Here is a 23,634-nt window from a genome sequence, read left to right as displayed (position 1 = left end):
AATGAGGCGAGCGAGACTCTAGGCAAATGCAGTGTTAGGCACAGACGCGTTACATCTCGCCATCGACATGCCGACAAGTATCGGTTTGGAGGGCGACGTGAATCGATCATTGGAGACATCTTGAAGTCGTCGACATCATCGCATACTGCTGTCAGCCCGCAGCGAAGCCTACCTCTTCATTTGCAGTACTTCCAACCAGGCGGAGCATCTATCTTGGCACGCCAGGGTAGCATTGCTTCTTGCGTTATACTGATTAGCTGCTTTCTATCATGAGAAGATTAGTAACGGAGCTTTTGACCTGCAGGAAGGGTGGATCTTTCGGAATCTCGACCCCTCCTTTGCATACCGAAGAGCGCCTTGGGCGGAGTTCGGGCTCCTTTGGAGTGGTTGGGCTGCTTCGAGATGCCTCGTTTCACTTTGCGCAGAGGCTCGTTTTTGTTGAAGCTTTCATTCCAGGAATACGGAGAAATTCGGATGTTGGCAAAGGGTTGAGGCAGTTCTCCAATGTCATTAGGGCTGTTGACACCGGTGACTGCCGGATTCAAGTACCGTGTTGTTGCCAGTCTCAAGAAAGAATGCAGCTATTTCCACCCTCAGGATGATCCAACGCTTGTCCATCATTCATTGAATGAAACGGAAATTAACCACATGCATAACCTACCACCACAAATATCACCTACCTGATTGATTTAAGCATGGACTGGCTCCTCGATGGGTCATTGCTTAGTAATAGTGAGACCGATCTCGCCAACGTCTTTGAATATGAGCCAAGATCTGTCAAAGTTGTCCAATTAGACGACGAAGATGGGGTAAGGTAAGTCATTGATCAATACTTAACAAAAAGCTCACATTATTGCAGGAGCCCAAACAGTGGAAGGTGAATGATGAAGGTTGGAAGGAATGGTTTCATGAGGTTTGTGGCCGTGTGTCGGCCTCAACCCATAGCTGGTTGCTCTCAGACTAATAAAAGTCGGTGAAAAGAACCACAGAGACCTTGACCAGAGCTACAAGCCCAAGATCACTGTCGTGTAAGCTTTTTGTCAATGAGTATAGTTGTACTGGGGTTTGAAGAGACTGGCATTACGAAAGGCTGATATTATCTGTTGCAGATTTGCAAGACGAGCCAAGACTAGCCCGTCAGCTTACCAACCCAAAACCATCCGCTCTCTTTCTTTTTCACGCGAGACCTTCAGATATATCTGTAGCAAGCTGATGATTCATAGTGGCATTTCTCGGACCATCAGCCGTGGAGATGTGGCAAGCTTTTGTTCGGGAGATGTGGCTATGGGTGAGCTTGAAGAGCCAGCTATCGGTGGGTTCACACCAAAGTCTACTAATCTTAGTAGACAACAGACCGTCACATTCTAAGCCCTTGAAGTTTATCACAGCAGGACCTCCATGGCATGGGATGGCGACTTAGCTCTTTCGGTAACACACCTATCAAAGACAGGTTCGACGAACGCTATCGTCTTCGGCACCACTGCTGAAATAGAGGATGAGATTATTGACAGACTCTACTGCTCATCCAGCGCCTTGTCACACCCATTCCTACTTCCGGGAATCTTCACTGAGCTAGAGAGAGAGAGACAGCTAAAGCGGCTTGTTGAGGATACTCAAGGCGAGCTGGAAAAGGCTACATACTACTTGGGTTCCGATGAGGGAAGCGAAAGTGACCAGGCTGCTACCCAGCCAATCATTGACCTTTGGCTTAACACCACGGAGCTCCGAAATGGCCTGTTCAACTGGAAGACACAGGTGGAAGAGATGCTACTTCATATCGAAGGAATGGCCGAGAGTTACTCAACATCAAACGTCATGGATGGACGTTCGGCATTTGCTTGTGCCGATACCAAAGCAGATCTAAAGCGGAAGCAAGCAAAAGTGAATTCTATGATCAGAAACCGACTGAGGTCGATAATAAACGAGTATGAGGACACTATAAGAGACTGTACTATGAGATTAGACGGAATGTCGATGGCGACTCAGCTCGTGAGTTTATTTATACTCAGCTTAATCATACACACTCGTCATAATATCCCACTAACTCGTGTACAGTCTCATGCAAGGACCAACATGCAAATTGCCCTGGAATCCAAACGAGATGGGAAGCGAATGCAGAATATTTCCATTTTCTCCATGGTATTTCTACCTAGCATGTTTGTTGCAGTAAGTCAGATCCTTGCCACTGCTTGTCTGGTATCTTTCTTGATACGTCCTATTGTACGGAAATTGGAAATCTGATCATCGCGGCAAAGCATTCTAACGTGATAACTCTCAAATCAGACAATTTTCTCTACGGACTTCTTCAATTGGTTTCCCAAAGAAAAGGAAGCTATGATTTCGCCATACATCTGGGTTCTAATCTCATTTTGTATCTGTCTGAGTGTTCTAGTACTTGGTGGATACTATCTTATGTCTACTCGTCTGATGTGTCTTCGCGTCGCTCACTCGAAGTCACGGAAGTGGTTGTCAATGGTGTGATATGGATGACCGTACCTATATGAGTTGCAAATTATCAAAGTTCAAAAGTTCTGACTGGAATTTCTCACGTTCGAGCCCTAGTTGTAGACAAGGCGTGGAATGAGAAGCGTCCGTCAGCAGACCTGACGGAAGTAGATAAAGTACTTACTACAGTCACTACAATGGAACATATGACCGTCTCCAAATGCAATCAAACCCAATGTCAGGCCTCGCCAGTTAGACCCCGTCGGTTAAGGGATAGCTCAAGGGGCATAAGGAGGGGGACCAAATAACAAAGGAGCAGCTCAGGCATATATAGAGCGCTAGTAATACGCCTCGAGGGAAGGGCAAATTTCAATAATTCATCTTTTAAACCCTAACAGTAGTTAGCCTCTATAAGCTTCTTCCCTACGTCACACACCTATTAACAGTCTAAAATCTCTACCCACAAAGGGGACTAGGCCGGGAGCTCAAAATACTAACAAAAACAAGACGTAGCAAAAGAGCGCAGTCAGTACTACGATAATAAAAAGAGGACGACTCGTTTTTATTAAACCCCCCAAAGTCGCCTCCTCTCTAATAAATAACATAAAAACGGACCGTAATAAGACGAACTACGTAGCAATAACGTAAAGGGACCGCATTACCAAGAGTATTAACGAATTTCGAATAAAATAATAAACCTCTTACCCTCGCTCGCTAATACCTAAACCGAACGATAAGTAATAGACTAGTAAAATTACAAAAATAAGAATAATAATTAAAAAAAAAAATCCTTATAATAACGTATAAAGAGCGACTATATAAAAGATAAGTAAATTTAAAACGCTTACAGAGCTCCTCGGGTAGCCCGGCCCCCGTACTAAGAGCTACGGTATTAGCTATAGTAGCCTCGGACGTTAACTTTAATATAAATAAAAATATAAACCCCCAGACTAAAAATAGCTCGATAAGCAAAACTATACTTAAAGCGCCGCTCGAGTAATAATAAAATAACGAGTTTATACTACCTAAGCCTCCGTTTACTAACTCCTTTCTAACTTAAATAAGTACCGCAAGTAGAACATCCGTATTTAGACTACTATCCCTCCCTAACCTATCGTATACTAATAAATCGGCACGGGACTTATAGAGCTTCTTATTTAACTATTACTATTACTTCGACCTATAGGCTTAATAAATAAAAACAGACCGTAATAAAGTAACGTATATAATTAGCTACCTAAGTAATAGCATAAAGACCTCCTAAATATACTATATCTTTAATTATAAAAAGGTCCCTAGGTTTATAATAGACTAAGTCATATAAGAGGAACTAAAAACCTTCCTATAAAATAACCTATCTAATCCTACTAACTAAGGGATAGTAGTAAATATACGCCTAAATAGCGCCTCGTAAAGCCAGAAAGAGAGGGTCAACGAGTTCGTTAATTACATTAATAAGCTTAAAATAAAACTAAAATATATCCTAATAAAAAAATAGAGGATCTCTATACTAATAAACAAGCTACGGCCCGAACTACGCCTCGTAATAGTATCGTAAATAAAACTTCCATAAACTTACCTATAGCTAGTATCGCTAATAAGACGTATTAAGTAATCCTTACTATTAATAAGGAACCTACGAACGCCCCCTAAATAATATTCTAACTTAAACTTAAATAAGTTAGTAGGGAAATACCGGGGCACTAATAAACTAACTATATAAAGAACACGCCGCAACTTACTTAATAAGGATACTACGTACTATAATTATAAAAAAACTAACTATATTACAAAGGATTACCTATAACCGCAAGAGTAGTATTAGTAATACTATAACTATAATAAAACCGGGCACCTTGCTAATAGCTACCCTAGCGTTATATATTATAAATATAATTAAAAGGGGCATAAGGCCGCTAGCTATTAATTAAACCTCGCTCTAACTAAGCAGCGCGGACCAATAACGAACTCGAATACTATTTTAATAAAAAGGGTAGCTAGCAATTAATAAGGGCGGCGCTTAAACGTCCCGACCTATATATACCTAAACTATATATAAAAAAAGCTAAGTACCCTTATTAATTTAAGAATAAAAAGGAACATAATTAGCATCGGGCTACTTAACAGTTTTAACACTAATCCACGAATTTACCAATCGCCGTAGTTAATAAACATCGAGGGTAAATAAATAAAAACGCTAGGGAGCTACTACCTACGGCTTCGAATTACTAATAGTAACTACGTAACAAAGACATAGCTACATCGCTTTATAATAACTAACATTACAATACTTACGCTTATACTTAGTTTCCCCTAGTTAAAGGATATTAACCTACTAATTAGTTAGAAATAAAAAAAATAGTAGTATCTAATTTACGAACGACATATTTATTTAAACGCCCTAAAAAAGGGGCTACTAAACAACTTAGTTTTAATAACACTCGCATATATCGTAATTAACCTAGCTATAAATAATAACATAATACTAGCGAGCATAGCTAAAAATTAAAAGCTACAATACTAAGACTTTAACAACTTATTCTTAAAAAAAAAAGCTATCTCGCTACTAAACAGAGCACTACATAACTACCGTATCGAACTAAATAACGCTATACCTATCCCTTAGGGACCTATTTACCTATTATCGAACTATAAGCTTAAAATCCTACGAGATTATTTAATAAAAATAGAGGCTAGGGGCTAAATACGCCCTTCTATAAGCCCGGCTAGAGCACCTATCCTTTTTATACCTAAAAAAAAAAAAGAATTATAACTTTACGTTAACTATAAAGTAATTAATAAAATTATATAAAAAAATAGAACGCCGCTACTACTAATTAAAAAAATATTAAATAAATTATCTAATACCTCCGTTTTTATAAAACTAGACCTTAAAAACGCATACTATTATATACGTATAACCAAGGGCAATAAATAAAAAACGGCTTTTTATACTAAATACGAGTAGTTCGAATACCTAATTATACCTTTTAAATTAACTAACGCGCCTATAACTTTCTAAGCACATATTAATAACGTTCTAAGCAGCCTAGTTAACACTATCTATATCGTATACCTAAATAATATCTTAATATATAGTAACGACTACGTAATATATAAAGAGTATATACGTAGCGTACTATAAAAACTACGGTAATAGAACTTATATCTAAATAGTAGCAAATACGAGTTTTATATATTATATATAAGATTCTTAGGGTATATCGTATTTAATAAAGGCATAGAAATAAAACCCGTACGTACCGAAGCTATAATAAATTAACTATTTCTAAAGAGCGTTAAAAATATATAAACGTTCTTTAAATTCATAGGGTTTTATTACAAATTTATTAATAACTATGTTAAGATAACCGTACCTTTAATAAACTTATTAAAAAAAGTAAAACTAAGATAGTTAAAGCTACTAATACCTACCGTAAAGTTATTTAAGAGGTTACTAATAATATTTACTAATATACTAATATTACGACATTTTAACCCTACCCTACCTACGCGGTTATAAATAGATACTTCGGCTTAAGCTATCGGCTTAGTAATTACGTAATTATTTAAGGGTAATTAGTACCTAATTACTTATAGGTTAAAGAAATTAATAAATATAGAGAGCTACTACGGCATAAGAAATACGGAGCTACTAACTATTATAAACATACTAAAAAACTAATAATACTACCTCGCCTATAGCTAAGATTAGGTCGTAGTATTTATAAACTATTTTAACCTATAGTTCCTAAATACTAAAAAAAAGCTAAATAGAAAATAACTACGCTAGCTAAACGAACTCATAGTATTTAATATTAAAATTAAGTTTAAGCTAGGTATTAAAAACCTAGCGGATAAACTATTATAAAGACCCGACTATAATAAAAATAATAATAATAATAGAGCGGAGGAACTACTATTGAAAATAAAAAAAGACCTATATAATACTAAAAATATATAAGAACCCCTTAAAGTCGTAATAATAAAATATATAAGGGCGAGCCGCGGGAGCGGCTCCTAAATAAAAAGGATAGTAAGTATTTTAAAAATAGAACTAGTAATAGTACGGAAAAATAAGCAAAGGAGGTTAAGAGCTCCGGCTTAAGGGAGCCCCGAAAAGTACCTCGAGAAGCATAATAAGACTATAAGCCTAGGGCGTTAAAGTCGTAGTATAATACTTAAAGAGTTACTTAAGCCTACTGCTAAAACTATAAATCGCAAGCTACTCGTTTTATAAAACTCTAATATAATAAGAGTACCTAAAATAGCATTTAATAAAAAGAGGTTACTAATAATAAGTTAATTACGAGCCGCTTAATAAGAGGACGCTTTTATAAAAAATAAGTAGTAAACTAAAAAGAACTAACGGCCTCGCTTAGCTAAAAAAAAGTAACGATAAAGCTAAGTATATAACTTAAGAGGGCTACTATACTATAATAGCTACGCCTACGTACTGCTATATAAGGGGCTAAAGAGAGAGGTTATTAAAGCATATTATAATATACCTATAATAAGATATTATAATATAAAACGGACAATAGCACTACTAAAGCGCTACTATTACTAAAATAGAATAAGTAGGGATATAAAAAGTTATATTAATATTTATATAATATACTAGCGAACGAAGCCTCGTTACTATAAGCCGTATAGCTTACTACGCCCCCTACCTACCCTAGTTAGGCTATAATAAGAAATATTACTAGACTTTATTACGGGCTTACTTATATTAACTATACTAATTAAGAAGCGCCCTTACAACGTAGTACTCGTTATAATAAACCGATTTATAAAATATAGCGTCTATATTATTACAAAAACAACCCTCATAGCCTAGGGATTCGCAAACCTCTTATTCGCAAAGATCTTTACGAAGTTTAAAATACCTAAAAAGATCGTCTCCGATAGGGGCTCGTTATTTATAAGCAAGTTTTAAACTCATTTCTACTACCTCTTAGTAATAAAAAAGCGTTTTAATACCGCATTCTACCCATAAACAGACGGTTAAATAGAACGGTAGAACTAATACTTAGAACAGTACCTTCGCTACTTTTATACCTAGGACTAATTAGATTAAGCATAGCGTCTTTACCTAGCTAAGTTTATATATAATAACGCTTAGTACTTAGCAATCCGTAAAGCGCTTACTAAGGCCCTACTTAGGTTCCTACTTACCTACCCTATATCGATTTTAACAAGGACTCGAGATAGTATATAAAATATCTTAGCCAAGGAGCGTACGGCCCAACTACGAACTAACTAAAAAGCTCTACGACCCCTTATATAAAAAGTACGCGAGACGTATAAATAACAAACTAACAAGGCTAGGATAAATATATCATATAAAATAAGCAACTAAGTATTACTATTAGAGAAGAACATTAAAAAGTAGCACCCTAGTTAGAAATTAGCTAATAAATATCTAAGCCTATTTAAAGTTAAATTAATAATTAGGATAGTAGGGGTAGCTTACTAACTAAACGTACTAACATAATATAGAATACATAATATATTCTATATATCCCTACTCGAGCCGTATTAATACCGCAAAAAAGCCCTTTAAAAACCCTTACTTATTAAAAATATAAACGGGGAGCTATTTTATAAAATAAAAGATATTATATAATACAGAGAGCTAAAAAAGAAATAACAATACCTAATCTAATAAAAGGGATATAATAGTAACAAAAATATATAAGAACTAACTAAGTATATTAAAAACGTAGCGTTAATTAATATATATAAAAAACGAGTTTTAATTAAGTAGCGCGCCCTAGCTCTTAATAAGCCTAATAACGTAGCGAATTAGTTATTAATAATAAAAAAAGGGGGCTATATAACTATAACTAAGTAGCGTAAACGCACTAACTATAAACGACTTCCCTAATCCTTATTACCCGCAGGAGGATTACCCTTATGTATAGAGGGGCTACCCTTATCCTTATCTTTAAGATTATTAAAAAAAAAATAGTTACCCTACTATTAATAAATCTATAAATAATTAACTATAAACACAGAGCGTAAGTAAGACAACTATACCCCTTCTAAAATATTATTTAAATAGCGCACCTCGTTATAAATAGTACGCAATAGTATAATTATCGTATTATTATAAAACAAAAACGTAGCGCGGGAGGAGCTTATAACTATATTATCGTCATCGCTATTAATAACGGGAGTAAAATAAGCCTCCTTACTAACGCGCCTAAGTACCCTCTGCGCATTACTAATAGTAATTTTATAAATCTACTAAAGCTATAAAATAATATTAGCAACCCGAGTAATAATAACAACAGAGCAATAACAAAGCAACAAACCTCCGGATCGTAAACGTCATTATTCGAGGCAAGAGTAATACTCTAAAAAGTTCGTACTACAAACTTAGCAAACTTAGGGACCTAAAACACTATTAATTAATACGCAAAAAGAGCAATAAAATAGCAATAGCACTAAGCGCTCACTATATCCTTATAAAAATAGTTCTGCGCAGCACACTCTATATAACGCGCACTAAATCCTAAAAAAGTATTAAATAAAAGAGCGAACTAGGGGCTATAAATCACTAACCTAGCTAATTATAGCACTCGACTTTTAGATCAAGCGCCTTACGCACAACGTAAATAGGGTAAGGGAGCGAGCACACCTAGCCAACCGCAATCTTCTTAACGTTCGCCTTCTTCTTCTTCTTAATAAAAGTCTATAACAGTTAGCATAAGTAGCATATAAATAGCAACATACGTACGAAGTTAGGGCAAATAAAAAGAATATTAAGCTTCTTAAATAAACGGCTACTACCGCCGCTACTAAGCACACCCGTAGCACTAATAACTAATCCGCCACTAATCGTAATAATACTACTAAAAAAAGCTATACTTATATTAAAATAAAATTAGTAACGAATACAATATAACTCTAAAAAAAACTAATTTAAATATAGGGAATATAAGAAATTAAGGGATCTAAAAAATATTCGTTAGCCATAAGATCTACATAACAAAGAAGCAGCGCAAACGCTAATAAAAATAAAAAACTATATATAATTAAAATAACTACAAATAAAAAGAAAAAAGAAATCGAGAATCGTAGTAGCTTAAAAAGGGGTTAATATTAATAAATAAAAATAGAGCGACGACTACCTAAATACCGGTAGTCATAAAAAACGGACTATAAATAAGAGCGACCCGGGTATAGAATTATAAAGCTAACCAAATTTATTATCTAGAGCAAGGGGTCTATACTCGGGCTAATAAGCGCCACTTTTACCCGCCCTCGTACTGTATATTAAAAAACCTTATAAATAAGGGATTAATATAGCGCACGCGAACCGCAAGCGGCCTTCGGGACAAAGCCTAGGGGAGGGAGCACCTTATTAGGCCTCGCTGGTTAGACCCCGTCGGTTAAGGGATAGCTTAAGGGGTATAAAGAGGGGGACTAAGTAATAAAGGAGCAGCTTAGGTATATATAGAGCGCTAGTAATACGCCTCGAGGGAAGGGCAGATTTTAGTAATTCATCTTTTAGACCCTAATAGCAGTTGGCCTCTGTGAGCTTCTTCCCTACGTTACACACCTATTAACACCCAAAATGTCTGCAGTTGCCTCATCTCAAAGGCGTCTGGACACCTGTGTATACTTCACCGAGTCGGCTCAGTCTCAGATCATTCGACATTCTACTGAACGATCCAGACGTCAGGACTAAACGATTGAACCCTACTCTGCCTGCGCGATGGGCATGTCAAGGCAGACAGACTGCGCACTCTCAAACGTGACGTTGGTAATTGCGTCATACGCTCGCAGTTGCGTGCGCGCCTCTTGCGCACCAGTTCTCACCAAAGTTGCTATCGTCTCGGATCGAGCCAGAAAGCGAACTTTGAAAGGCAGTGGACGGTTGACCTGAGACACAGTGTACGCATCTGGGTCCAGAACGACTTCGTTGCCCTAGTTTAAAAGTCATTAGCTCCTGATGAAGACTTAACTCAGCTTGGCACTAGCCCACCTTTTCGTCTACACCCGGACGGATCTCGAAAGCCCAGAGAAGAGAGACAATGGTGAAGTACAAGCTTTGTTGGGCCAATGCTTCACCGCTGCAGACTCGACGTCCCCATCCAAAGGTATTGTGTCCACGTTTGTTAGGATATGCTGGCCCATCAAAACTTTCCATAAAACGTTCCGGCCAGAATCGATGCGGTTGGGGGAATTCCCGCGGGTTTCGGTGCATGGCGTAGAGATTTCCGATGATCGATGTTCCCCTCGGAAAGAAGAATCCGTTGTAGATTTCATCTTCGGTGGGTGCATGGGGAGGCCCACCAAGAGCAAATGCAGGCCGCCATCTGAGTGTTTCGTTGATGACTGCCGCCAAATACGGGAGACTGTCTTCGTCGGACCAGTCGGGATAACGATCGCGGCCGACGATGCGATCGATTTCCTCGTGCGCCTTGCTTTGAACGTCTTGATTCAAACACATAGCCAGAACAAAAGTCAGCATCGTGCTAGTGGTAGTGTCAACCCCGGCGCCGATGAAGTTGCCTGTGAGGTTGGAAATTTCGACTTTACTGAGGCCATGTTCCTCCTTCTCTTTCAGTAGTCTCTTGGCGAAGTTGTCTTGTACCGCGTTAGATCCCTCGTCGGAAAGTGCGTAAAAGTACTTGTTCGACGTTTGGGCTAGCTTCCTGAGTTGGTTTGGCAGCGGATTCAGCCATGCCGGCATATCAGCAAGAGCAGGTATGGCCTCGGTGTATGTCTTTCCTGGGAAACCGAGGTTGGCGCTACCGACATATGCTTGAGCTACCTTCAAGACTGTGTCTGATTCAGTCCCGATGCGTCTGCCCCAGGCAATAATGGATACAATCGATACGGTAAAGCGTAAGGCACTGTCAACGAATCGATCGGGTTTCGTCAGGCAGTCTTCAATCAATATCTTCGCTTCATTGGCTTGGGAAGTACGATATGCCTGGACCACCTGGGCGTTGGCAGCAGAGTGCTACGGAGCACGATTTGTTCATGTCAGCAGCTGGAATTACGAGCGGAAGGAAGGCTTTGTTAGAACCACTCTGAACAGGGATACGACTTACAGTCAAGCGACGGTGTACACGCCACTGCTCACCATATGCAAGTCCCGCTTGATTGAACTTGTTGAGGCCAAAGATCTTTCCGGTAAGTGTCTTTACAGGTCTAGATGAGAAGATGTTTGCCCGCTTGTCGCAGAGGTCAGACATAGACCAAGCATCGTTACAAATGACGACCGGGGTGTGTCCATCCCAGATTGTAATGATGGGAGATTGATACTTCAGCGACCATTCTTCAAACTTCTTCCACTGTCTGCTGCTTGGGATGTGGAAGATGTTGCCAAAAAGCGGTAGCGGGAACGGCCCAGGTGCCATTCGTTGTCTGAGCCGCAAGATACGGATGTAGTCTACGAGTACGTAAAATACACCGAAGGTCAGAGTGACCACGACGAAAATGGCTGGTAAGGCGACAATAAACATGGTGTCTACCAGGTTTGTGACAATCGCATAGGAAAGAGTGAGTAGAGTAGATGGTGATGAGATATCTAGGGGCCTTGTAGCGGCGAGCTTCGATTTTCCAAGTTTATTTCAATGTATGATACGAGTTACAATGAGTATCAAGTCATCGTCACGCTAGAATCAGACGTGAGGTGGGAACATCATATAAATGCGAAGACGTATCCAAAGGTATCATTTCGTTATCGTTAGATAGCCCAGTCCCAATGGCTTGCTGCGTCTTGTCAATCTTGACACTATCCCAGGCCCAGCTTGGCAGCTTCGAACACATGACGACACCCCCGGGGTGTGATGGGAGCTCGGTAAATGCATAGACAATGAGGGGTCCGGAAAACAGTCCCGGCGTCATACTGCGCGCCGGCCGAAATGTTACGACCACCCCGCCCAACCCCTCTTCACCGGGATTTTGAGGTGGAACATGACGGCCAACACTGTGAAAAAAGGAAGGATCTCAGTGTGAGATGTAGGCATATTAAGTCACTCGCAAGTCAACAGGTCTGTGTGGAATGTGGCAAACCAGGAACGTATGGTTATACCATGGTAGTGATAGTTTCAATTACCAATGTTCTTGTGTGATCAGAGCCTGCGGGGTTTACTAAGTACAACAATCCAGATTCCTGGAATGTGTATACAGCATCACAAATGCGGCCCCCTAAATCTGTTATTTTTTCTGGGAGTATTTCTTCGGCACAGGAAGAGTTGCGTAGTTCGACATCGCATCCAAATGCTCCTTCGGCGAGATTGGCTTCCCCTCTTGTACGTATGTTCCCAATAGCTTGAAGTAATTGATGTAGTATGCCGGAGTGTATGTGTTGAAAAACTTGGCCTCCTCGTCAGTCGGGTTGCTGAACGTATGCGGTGCCCGAACAGGGACCGTGACATAGTCGCCTTCTTTCGCGTCGATGGTGTCCTCGGTGCCATCAGGCTTTGGGATGTGGTATCGAATGGTGCCTTTGGTCGTCAAAAATGTCTCGTCATGCATCTCGTGCCAATGGGCTGGAGGTCCTTTCAAGCCGGGAGGGAGAGTGAACTCGGCGGCCCCGATACGATTGTCTGCAAGCACAGATACGGTTAGCTCTCACTTCATGAAACCAAATTTACACCCTTATTGCGAGTGTAACTGCGGATATCATTCAGTGGTAGCTCACCTGTGCGGGATCCATCTTCCAAGACGCGGCAAGTGATGAGTCCTAGCTTGATGACGTCCCCGGCTTTGGCAGGGACGAAGTTGACTGGAATTCCGTCCGTTGGAATATCGCGCCCGGGACCGAGCTCGACATCATCATCTACATCCATGGTGAAAGAGTTTGGAAGAAGTGTCGGGATTGAGAAAAGGTCGTATAATATTTGTATGCCTCAACAGTTAGTTTTCTTACACGTTTGGCCGCACGTTGAAAGTTCAGCAGAAGAATTGGAGATGTCGTGACGTTATATGCATTCTTTCGCATCACCAAGGTAACTCCATTTCATTTCAGATGCCCAAAGCTTGCACATAACGCACGAATCTCAAATGCGTGGTCTGGTTTGCTTGACAACGGGGGAAAACCCGAGCTCCGTGTTTGCGGATGCAAAGTTCAATCTCATCGGCCGTGTTTTCCACTTGCCTGGCTCATGTCCGCTCTGGCCCGGCTCGGTGGACATGGGCCCGACGCTACCCCCCTCACACCCTTACCCGGGCAGCAACTCTGGTTGTTGAGAATTGTGTGTCAAAGCATTCTAATTGCCGTACGTTGCGAGGGTTTTCTTTTCTGAACGTAAATACAGACATGATAGTCTGTAGAGCCACTGATTGATACTCTCAGCTCTTTTGATGTGAGCTACTTGACCTCGCCGTCCAGGAAATCGATTTCTCATCTAAATTCAAACATATCTCAATCAAAAAAGCATACGGTATCTTCTCGAGTTCCATCATCATGTACTTTGAGCCGGGCAGTCAGTCGGGAGGAATACCTCACAACCTTCCCCATGATCCGTTCAAGGCATGCGTTGTTCCTCGGCCAATTGGCTGGATATCGACCATCTCAGCAACGGATCCGAAGACGCACAACCTGGCACCCTATTCTCAGTTCAATAACCTCACATTCGATCCACCCTATGTTATGTTCTCGGCCAATCAAAAACCGGACCAGCAAAGAAAGGATACGGTTCTCAACGCGGAGCTGACCGGCAAGTTCTGCTGGAACCTAGCTACTTGGCCCTTGCGTGAAGCTGTAAACATCTCGGCTGAGCAGGTTGACTACGGAGTGGACGAGTTCGACCGCGCAGGTTTGCAAAAGGAATACAGTCGCGCGCTGCCAGGACATCCTGTGCCCATGGTCAAGGACAGTCCGGTCAAGTTTGAATGTGTATATCATACCACTCTCAGGCTACCCGCAAACCCTCCCATGGGAACTGTCGATGTCGTCATTGGGAGAGTCATCGGAGTACATATCCGAGATGATGTCTTGACCGATGGCAAGCTCGACGTCAGCAAGACACAGCCCATTGCTCGCTGCGGCTACTTTCAGTATACGGTCGTGCGAGAAACTTTTGAGATGATTATCCCGGGAATGGATGAGGCTACGCACGCAGGGCTAGAAGGAAACAGCGCGATTCACAAAAAGGTGAACATGTTAGAGAATGGATCGGAACAGCCGAATGGGGTTTCCGCTGGTTGAATGTTGTGCACTCGAGAGCATGAGAACTACTTGGTTTAGAAACAGCACACTTATCTTTCGATACTTGATTTTGATTCATATGAAGCAAGTGGCAACTCAAGATACGTGCATCATTAGTGCCTAGTACGTGATGGTGTTCATTAAGTCATCATGATTGGCAGCACGAGGTGCAGGTCACACTCAGCGTGACAAAATTATTCTCGGCTCTAATTATTCTAGAGAATAGTTTTCAAGAAAAGAAAAGCCCTGAAGATCCTGAAATTCTTCGGCCGAGAACGTCGTTTCATCGATCATCATCAGGTCCGGGTGCGGCAACACACCACCAATCTCGTCAAACTGATAGCCGTTGACGCTGTGTGTGTTCTGTGAATTTCCTTGTTCTGGCGTTCTCAGATCCCGTTGCAGGGAGACGTCCGTAGTGGTGATGGGAGGTGTTAAAGGACCCGGAGCATTTGTTCGGACCACCTCCGGGGTCTGAACTTGGTGTTGATGCCGGGAGCTGCTTGAGAGCAAGGAATCATAGGAATGGGAAGGCTTCGGAAGCGAACTGCCTGAAGAGGATGGAGCATGAGATGTTGTCGATGCTAGTGAAAATGCCGAGGGTTGCCCAGTCTTTTCTGAAGCCGTACGTGAACCCCTTCTTCCTCTTCTATCCAAAGCCTCTTGTCGAGCAGATCTTGCCTTTCCCAGCTGTCTGAGAACAGACCGCCATTGTTGCGGCTTTTGACCGCTCAACAATGAGGGAGGATGCTCCCACCTCAACACGGTGGCTTTTTCAATTGCCTGCCATGCTCGTCGGGATCCCTTGCAAAGAGGGTCCGTTCGAAGCCAGTGAAGGACCAGAGAGAATGCATGCCACTGAGTGTAGGAGCTAAAAAGCCAAAGCCAAGGACGCGTTCGGGGATCAGTCCGAAGTTTGCAGTTGAGTTCTATGACTTCGACAGCGACGGCGAATAATCGCTTGCGGGTTGGCTCTGTTATATCTTTCGAGTCCACATGTGGGTTGATGCCATGCAGCCTAACTTTGTGAAATAGCATTCTCGTCAGGACCATGGTAACCTGTGATGGGTTTGGTCAACACTAAGTGCTTCAGCTTCACGCTCATACTACCTAAAGCGGTGGCAGACGTGAACAACCGAAAACTTACCCAATGCAGAGCGTTTGTCGCCGAGTAATTTTGAAGGAACTTTTGAGAAAACTCTTGCTCACAAAAGTCGATCCAATCGTTGCGCTCTTGCTGTGACATTTCGGCATAGCTCTTGCTCATGTTTTCACAGTGCCTTCTCGAGTCCGCCATGCAACGGTACATGCTCGTGATTTGGCATCGGGCTAATGTAAACGTCATCTCCGTGATGCCTCTAGTTTCGGATGGATACTCGAGCATTGCCGGATACAGCTGTATGTCGTTGAGATTCCGCGGTGGCTGGCTATCGAAACTACTCATCTCGAGTCTGTGGAGAAGTCAACGAATTATTCTACTGGGCGCCTGCGAAAGTCTTAAGTATTACAAATTGTATTCACCCGAATAGTCCTCGGCCGAGGGAGCGTCCAGAACTGCAATTTGCCACCAAAGGCGGCGTCGCATTTCGATGTCGAATGTTGAGAGTCCGAACAGACTGCCTTCCCTATGAATGCCGAAATTCTGAGCAAGTCTAACGGCCAACCCCGAAAGGTTCCAGGAGAGCCGAGGTTCATGATGTCGCAGGAAGATGAGGTACAATACTAATGCCTGCAACGGTTGGATATCCCCGGTGTGGATCAGCATGGCCTTCGAAAGCATTGCTTCTACCTCGTCCCGCAGGACGGACAGGACCAGGGCTTGTCTGCTTTGAAAGAGCTGGCCGCACTCTTCTTCGCCCAGACTTGTTACCGCGCCGTAGTAGATTGACAGCATGATACAACGGGTGCCGTCTTCGAAGTCCACCAAGCGATGCCCGGTCACTGCCTGCTCCAGCGACGGCAAATGGAGCAACTTGGTCAGCGGCTCAACTCTTTCTTTGTAAATGCCCCACAAGTGCAGTTTTTGATCGCCAATTATAGAAAGAATCCTTCTCTTTGAGCTCGTAGTTTCGTTATCTAAACTCAAACTTTCCGGTTTTTTCGAGCACCAATTGGCGAAAGGATTAGAAGCGGTATCTTCGAAGTCATCGTCGTCTGAGCGATCTTCGTCTGTCGCAGAGCCGCTGCTGATCTACTTATCATTAGCCGAGGGTACGGTTTGATGTTGTGCATTATCTGACTTCACTTTTACAATCCTCCCAAAACCATCGTCTTACATAGGTGTCCCTCCCGGCATCGCGAACAATCCTGCCATCACTGCCACCATGGCTTGATGTTACACTTTGCAACTCGGCACTGGGTGGGTTTGAACGACCTATTTGGACTCCTGGGCCAATCGTCGGACCGAAAGATCCCAAGTCCGTAGCGCCGAGGTCTTCAGCCAAAGGCGAAGGAATCGGAGACTGAGGTCGTTCTCGGTCACCTTCATCATTGTTTTTGTGGGCTTGCTGAGGATCTACGGGATCCTGTCTGTCTCCATCTTTCGGCTCCAAAGTTTGAACAACTTTCTCTAGTCTTTGAAGCATTTCCACTAGCTCAGGTGTCATAACCATCTGTGTCTGGCTTGTCTTAGCGGCAGGGAATACGCATTCACCCCCGTATTTGACGCAATTCCGACATGGCTTCTGCTTGTCGCACTTGACCTTCCGTTTGCTACACAAAAGACACGAACGCCGTTTTCTCCCTGCATTACTTGGTTGTTTAGGAGGAGCAGCAGAAGCAGTTGTCGACTGTCCGTCGGTAGTCGACTGTTGCTTTGAAGACGTTTCGATGTTGTCTGACATGTTGTCGGGCGAAGATGGTAGGCATTCGTGCGTCAACAGGAAAGAAGGGCTTCGGACTGAAGATGAGAAGTAGATGCCAACTTGGCTTAGAAAAAACCAGGACCCGGAGACCCGGCCGAAAACGATTCAAGGCCTGCCATTGGGTACTTAGGCAGCGCCCAGAGAAGTCAGATTGAAGTGGTAGCTGAGGTAGTCGGCCGAAGTCGCCGGGTAAAGCTTTTGACTTCCAGCCCCACTTGAAGTCAGGACACCACATTAAGACTCTCAGAGATGCAAAGAGAGCAAATATGTGACCGTCAAAATCAGTCACAGGCTTATGAAAAAGTAGTCTTCTAGCGCACGTTCGACGAATGATCGACCCAGCAGTCCTTCAGACAATCAGCCTACTGCGATTGAATCTCTGTACACCATCAACTCTTTTCTCGGCAGTGCAAACTATTGATCACTTGAAAATGAAGCTCAGTTGCGAGGAAAGCCTGGTATCTTTGACAAAAGGAGACTCACCGAGTCTTCCCGGTGTTGCTCTGGCTGCATTCAACAAACATGGCGAGTTGACCCCGCCACTAAGAAAGACTGAGGGACTTCTCATTAATAGACGATACAGAGATTCTCTACAGCCAATGCCATGGGATCAAGAGGGCAGACGTCAAAGAGCAAATCACTCTTGATGATGCTTTTCGCGGATTCTCTTGCACAAAGCTGATTACAACAATCTCTGTACTGCAATGCGTCGAGAAGAAAATGATAGGTCTCGATGACGAGGTTGAAACGATACTGCCCGAGCTTAAGGACCCCGAAATCATATTGCCGGACTCTACTACATCCTTCAGGCTCGAAAGAGCCAAGAACAAAATAACGGTTAGGCATTTGCTGACCCACACCAGCGGCATATCTTATGACGCCATGCATCCACTGCTCGTAGCATGGCGAAAATCAAGAGGCGAACAGCCCCTAGTGATGAGCGGGAGAACCATCGAAGCTTTTTCACTTCCCCTTTTGTTTGAGCCTGGAACTAGCTGGGTCTATGGTGCTAGTTTGGACTGGGCTGGGGTGCTTGTGGAGAGGTTGAGCAATATGAAGCTGGCAACTTACATGGAAGAGCATGTGTTCAGACCTCTTGGTCTTACGAACACAACACTTCACATAACAGAAAGACCGGATATGCAGAAACTACTAGCTCAAATGTATGTACGAACCGGTGAGGGAAAGCTGGCCCCCATCCCTTCACCTTACCCGGAAGATGCACAGGAGACCTCCGGTGGGATGGGACTCATCACTACTACGTCAGACTTCGTCAAAGTCTTGACAGACCTACTCAAGGACAGTCCAGTGCTTCTGAAAGCCGACTTCGTGACAGAAATGTTCACTCCTCAGTTTCATCAAGGCACCAGTCAATACGAAGGGTTGATCAAACAAGAGGTATGCCTAGCTCCCCACCCCATGGCGTAGCAGCCAAGCTAAGCGCCCCAAACTCTAACACGAAGGACCGATAGGCTTTGCATAAACAACTGACGGGGGACGACACGGGATGCCCCGGAGTAGCATTCGGACTGGGTGGTATGGTAATCAAAGAGGATACGCCTAACCTCCCCGCAAAATGTCTGACATGGAACGGGATGCCAAATATTGGGTGGTTCGTTAACCGAGAAAGTGGGCTTGGGGCTGTCTATGTGAGCCAGTTGCTTCCAGCGGGAGATTCCGAGAGCGCAAAGCTTCTCGGGGAATTCTGGCGACGAGTTTGGGTTGATCATCTTGCGGGGCGTTAACATCACTTGAAATTGAGTACTAGACATGAGGGAAAAGTCAGGCAAACAGGGTTCAACATATGCAATCATCTATGTTAAGGGACTGCGAGTTTCTGAGGCTCTTGTTCTAAGGATTTGGTGTTCATTTCTTCACAACCCATTGTTACTGATGATTGGATATTTCATTGCCAACTTGTCTCGCTCGTACGCGTTTTTAAGCACACGCAATATCTCCCTCTTGAACCAACCAGACTGGATAGTAATAACTAGATGTCTCAGAGGGGAGTTCTTTTCGGACGCAAGAATGGATGAATCTGAGCCTTCTCAATATCCCAGATCTTCTCCTTGACCAACGGATCATCCATGAGTCGCGCTAAAATCCTTTCCCGTGTGGGCGCAAAGACAAGCATGGCACTGCCCGTGATGTGCGGGGTTTGCCCGGGGCCCACGGGCTCCGCCAAAGTGGCTCCTGCGTTGACCAAATGTTAGCTAAACATGGATTTGGACGGCATTGATGAACGACGGCCACGGGGCAGCGGATATCCCACCTCCAAACACCCAAAAGCCTTGAGGATCTGTTTTCATCCGCTCAATGTGTTGTCTGTTTCGCGTCGGGATGTCAATTCATCATCTGCCCTCTGAGTCTGGGCTGAGACATACGGGAACACCGCAGCCCTTCGGTCTTTGGCCTCCGGGAAGTCTGGGACGTGAATGAGCCACTCCGAGTTTCCTATCTGCTGGTTCGATGATGTCTCCATTGCTGCCATGTTGTCGCCTGTGTAAATATCTCTCTAGCTTAACATGGAGCAATATTGATTGATCGATTTAGGGACCACCTCAACTTATACAGAATATGCTGACGTCGGTTCAAGTTCACGTTCGCTCTGGAATACTTCGCTCTCCGAAACGCCGACTGGGGTTAGAACGGAGAGCTGGACCGGAGGGATCGGCCGAGCTACTACGGAGTACTGCGGTTTACTTCTCTGCTAATCATATCCACATTCCCAAACACGGCTACAACCCCACAGCGCTATCATCAGGGGCCAACGTAGTGCGCAGGAGTGGACTGCCGGACGGGTTCCCCGCCAAACACTTTATCATCTAAGAGCCCTAGTCCGCCATGGCGTTGATCTATGCCACGGTCCCATGTGCCGTGAACAAGAAAGGTAGAGAAAAGGTAACGCAGTGCCGCTTCAGCTGCTGCGCTCTTACAAACACGTCTTGTGTTGGTAATTGTGTCCATCGTGATTCGTGTGTAGGTGCTTCTCCCCGCACTTCGCCCCCCCTGTCCAGGCCTTATCTCTCGGCCTACACCATGTTCCCTTCGTGCGCCTCGTCCCAACATGGCTTGGTGGTGATGAATCTCCCTCGTGATCCCTCCCTTTTCCATCACCTTATCTCCATGTAATTTATTACTCCAGCCTTCGTTATCTTCTGCTTGTTTTGCAAAGCAAGTCTTTCCTTCGAAATCCTCATTCTGTCCGCAATCACGCGTGATGCAACGCGGTACACATGAAGCAACTCATCTTCACGATATAGACAACTCATGAGCAAGCGACGTTCACGTTAGGCGTATTGTCCTTATAGATCCAAGGACGAAGCAAAAACTCGGCTTATCTTTTCGGCCTCTCGGGTGTTCAGACCGTAGAGTCCGCTTGCGTAAGATTATGGGGCCTGGAGTGCTTGAAACCCCGGCGAAGGCTCGATCGCAAGCCTCGCCCGGCAATCAAGCAATTGCGGACTCCATTGTCGCTGCATGGAATCCCTCCAACACAGAAGACCGGCACCAGCAAGGACAGCAACAACAGCAGCAGCAGCAGCCTCTTCAATCCAACCAACAAAGCAAGACATCTCGAAACCAGCCCCTCCCACGCCGCGTCTGCACAGCATGCCGTCGCCGGAAGGTCGGTTGCGACAAGAAACAACCGTGTCATCACTGCGAGAAGTCTGGAACAGACTGTGTCTATCCGCCTGAAGGAAGCTCGGCTGCGCGGCAGTTTCTCACTGATAATCAGCTGTGGGAGCAGCTTCACCGTCTGGAGCCGATGTTCAAGACCCTGGCAGAATGTATGCAACAAGGCAATATTCCAGGATCCTCTGCCCCCATCGTAGGGTCAAGCTCCCGTCCAGAGTCAATATCAACACTCCCTCAAACGCAACTACCAGAATTCAATAATGATTCTGCCTCACCTTCACCACCAACCCCCCCGAATTCAATCGGCTCTTCGACAAGCGCATGTAGAGACACGAGGAAAGAGAGCGTCGCGATCAATTTCAGCACTATGCAGGTGGAACAGGCCGCGATTTCTCTCGGCCCGAAATCTCCGGCGGGGATTCTTGATTCCACAGACGGTGACGCGTCGAACATCGAGATTCCCAACGTTGACTGTGACAGTGCTCAAGGCGATTCGGTCAACTCTTGGTCACCATACGGGACCTCGACCGGGAAGCTCGTTAGGGATGACGGTCGTGAAAGATACGTCAGTGGAACATTTTGGGAAGCTTTGCATACCGAGGTACGTCAATCTACCTTAGAGAAGGCAGTTAGTGATTCTCTCGTGATATGCTGACTGTTTATCGATAGAATGACCTGGAAGATGGCGTGATCAGCGAGGACGATTCCGAGTTCGAAGAGCAGACATCATCGTCTCGGTCAGAACTTTTGCAGTATTCCTTGCTATCTACTGGCGGCACCCAAGAAACCGACACTTACTCCCTGCATCCTCCTCGCAATCAGAGACTAGAAGCATGGCAGCTGTACAACACCAACGTACACCCTGTCGCTACCGTCCTGCACATACCCTCGGTTGAACTGGCCGTCCTCGAAGCAATGCAAAACCCACAAAATCTTACAGCCCCCTTGGAAGCCCTCTTGTTTGTCATCTATGTTGGTGCAGTAAACAGTCTGTCCGATGATGAATGCGAGGCGCGTTTCGGATCAGCTCAATGTGATTTGTTGGGGAAATTTAGGCGAGGTGCTGACGCTGCGTTTGCTCGTGCGAGGTTGATGGTAACGGATGACATGCTCACACTGCAAGCTTTTGTGGTTTACCTCATTACGTTACGGTGCAGAGACCCTACGTATTCATGGAGCATGACAGGACTAGCTGTGCGGCTTGCTCAGTCCCTAGGCATGCATCGAGATGGGAGCACGTTCAATCTCCCCCCTTTCGAAGCTGAGATGCGTCGACGATTGTGGTGGAATATCTGCATTCTAGATACGCCAGCGTCCGAAGACTACTCGTGTTCATCTGGCCTGTAAGTTGTTCATACCCATGAAACGCTTGCATCGAGACTAATCACGTTTGTCATTAGTCTAGAGTTGAGTAGCTTCGATTCAAGACCCCCAATCAATGTGAATGACGAGGACCTATACCCGGGTATGACAGAGTACCCCTCCGAGTCTAAGGGAATCACGACCATGTCCTTCACTGCTGCCCGTTGCTGGGCATCAGATATCTGGCGTACGACAATTGACACTCGGAGAATCGACCCAACATCCGGAATGAACTTTGTCTCAATGACGATAGCCGACAAGGAGGCCTGGGTTGAGAGACAGCGAGAAAATATCGCCAGCAAGATATCCAAGAGTCAACCATCTCATGGCTCTTTACACTGTGTAAGTTGCACACAACTAAGGCATCCAAACTTCAGACATGACATCCAAACTCTGACGTCGCATTTGCTCAAGCTTACAACCTCCTTTGTCGGCACCATTGTCGCAAATTTACGCCTTATGGTCCTCAACCCATTATCATCTGGTGTTTCCCTCACCGACGAGCAAAAGAGGCGCGCTTTCCAGAACGCCATCGACTGTATGGCGCATTCGTACCGTCTCCGAACTGATCCGCAAGTAGCGCAGTGGTCATGGCTTACAAAGTGCTACAATGAGTGGCACGCTTTTGCGGTTGTTCTTTCAGAGCTGTGCAACCAGCCTTTGGGTAGGGATGCCGACAAGGCATGGCGAGTTGTGGAGCAAAGTGCTGTTCTTCGTTGGGACTCATCGACGAGGCATAGTCGGGTACACCAGTGGCGCTCAGTAATGAGAAGTATTGACAAGGCGAGAAGACGGAGAAAGAAGGAGTTGGGTCGCCGGAAATCGTTTTTATCAGATCGGCGCTCATCGTCGGCATCCTCTGCTGCGAAACGTCCGATATTGGGAGGTCGGTTCTCGTCCAAGGGCATTGCAAGACCACATGCCAGCACGAATCTTGTTCAAAGCGACAATGCTCAGTCGGGTGTAGTTTCTATGCCCCGAAGCGCTGAGCGAGAATTCGACACAGCGATGTACAATGCAGACGAGATGATAGGGCCCCTCTTGGAGATGGACGATATGTGCGATTTCACCAATGCAGACGGCCAATTGTATTTTAGTCATACTTAGAGTATCAAGTGAGCCTCCTCGCGGTCATGGAAATATCGC

At 44.2% G+C, this 23,634-nt stretch overlaps 9 protein-coding genes across 9 annotated transcripts; 5 read left to right on the top strand and 4 right to left on the bottom strand.

Annotated features, from left to right (window-relative positions):
• Positions 1-695: 695 nt before the first annotated feature.
• Positions 696-1,032, top strand: CCOS01_06556 (uncharacterized protein; the record flags this gene model as incomplete). The annotated part of the gene is made up of 3 exons (XM_060454724.1): positions 696-809; positions 860-913; positions 982-1,032. The coding sequence occupies 3 exons, from the start codon at positions 696-698 to the stop codon at positions 1,030-1,032; spliced, it is 219 nt and encodes a 72-aa protein (XP_060314424.1).
• Positions 1,033-1,110: 78 nt separating this feature from the next.
• Positions 1,111-2,504, top strand: CCOS01_06555 (uncharacterized protein; the record flags this gene model as incomplete). Its single annotated transcript, XM_060454723.1, has 4 exons — positions 1,111-1,312; positions 1,379-1,989; positions 2,056-2,166; positions 2,385-2,504. Coding segments are annotated over 4 exons (1,044 nt in total), but the record flags the coding sequence as incomplete, so codon positions are not given.
• Positions 2,505-10,155: 7,651 nt separating this feature from the next.
• Positions 10,156-11,930, bottom strand: CCOS01_06554 (uncharacterized protein; the record flags this gene model as incomplete). Its single annotated transcript, XM_060454722.1, has 3 exons — positions 10,156-10,383; positions 10,442-11,425; positions 11,517-11,930. The coding sequence occupies 3 exons, from the start codon at positions 11,928-11,930 to the stop codon at positions 10,156-10,158; spliced, it is 1,626 nt and encodes a 541-aa protein (XP_060314422.1).
• Positions 11,931-12,627: 697 nt separating this feature from the next.
• On the bottom strand, positions 12,628-13,262 carry CCOS01_06553 (uncharacterized protein; the record flags this gene model as incomplete). The annotated part of the gene is made up of 2 exons (XM_060454721.1): positions 12,628-13,019; positions 13,115-13,262. 2 exons carry the CDS (start codon positions 13,260-13,262, stop codon positions 12,628-12,630), a joined length of 540 nt encoding a protein of 179 aa, XP_060314421.1.
• Positions 13,263-13,879: 617 nt separating this feature from the next.
• CCOS01_06552 (flavoprotein oxygenase) lies at positions 13,880-14,623 on the top strand (the record flags this gene model as incomplete). Its single annotated transcript, XM_060454720.1, has 1 exon — positions 13,880-14,623. One exon carries the CDS (start codon positions 13,880-13,882, stop codon positions 14,621-14,623), a length of 744 nt encoding a protein of 247 aa, XP_060314420.1.
• A 210-nt stretch (positions 14,624-14,833) lies between these two features.
• CCOS01_06551 (uncharacterized protein) lies at positions 14,834-16,517 on the bottom strand (the record flags this gene model as incomplete). Its single annotated transcript, XM_060454719.1, has 3 exons — positions 14,834-15,682; positions 15,771-16,074; positions 16,237-16,517. 3 exons carry the CDS (start codon positions 16,515-16,517, stop codon positions 14,834-14,836), a joined length of 1,434 nt encoding a protein of 477 aa, XP_060314419.1.
• A 1,299-nt stretch (positions 16,518-17,816) lies between these two features.
• CCOS01_06550 (beta-lactamase family protein) lies at positions 17,817-19,232 on the top strand (the record flags this gene model as incomplete). Its single annotated transcript, XM_060454718.1, has 3 exons — positions 17,817-17,945; positions 18,103-18,885; positions 18,960-19,232. 3 exons carry the CDS (start codon positions 17,817-17,819, stop codon positions 19,230-19,232), a joined length of 1,185 nt encoding a protein of 394 aa, XP_060314418.1.
• Positions 19,233-19,486: 254 nt separating this feature from the next.
• On the bottom strand, positions 19,487-19,978 carry CCOS01_06549 (uncharacterized protein; the record flags this gene model as incomplete). The annotated part of the gene is made up of 3 exons (XM_060454717.1): positions 19,487-19,680; positions 19,760-19,812; positions 19,872-19,978. 3 exons carry the CDS (start codon positions 19,976-19,978, stop codon positions 19,487-19,489), a joined length of 354 nt encoding a protein of 117 aa, XP_060314417.1.
• Positions 19,979-20,878: 900 nt separating this feature from the next.
• CCOS01_06548 (uncharacterized protein) lies at positions 20,879-23,595 on the top strand (the record flags this gene model as incomplete). Its single annotated transcript, XM_060454716.1, has 4 exons — positions 20,879-21,727; positions 21,796-22,469; positions 22,527-22,830; positions 22,903-23,595. 4 exons carry the CDS (start codon positions 20,879-20,881, stop codon positions 23,593-23,595), a joined length of 2,520 nt encoding a protein of 839 aa, XP_060314416.1.
• Between the last annotated feature and the right edge of the window lie 39 nt (positions 23,596-23,634).

The sequence above is a fragment of the Colletotrichum costaricense genome, assembly GCF_030867565.1.
Source record: "Colletotrichum costaricense strain IMI 309622 chromosome Unknown Scaffold_6.1, whole genome shotgun sequence".
Classification (NCBI taxonomy): domain Eukaryota; kingdom Fungi; phylum Ascomycota; class Sordariomycetes; order Glomerellales; family Glomerellaceae; genus Colletotrichum; species Colletotrichum costaricense.
This window is presented reverse-complemented; position numbering and strand designations above follow the sequence as displayed.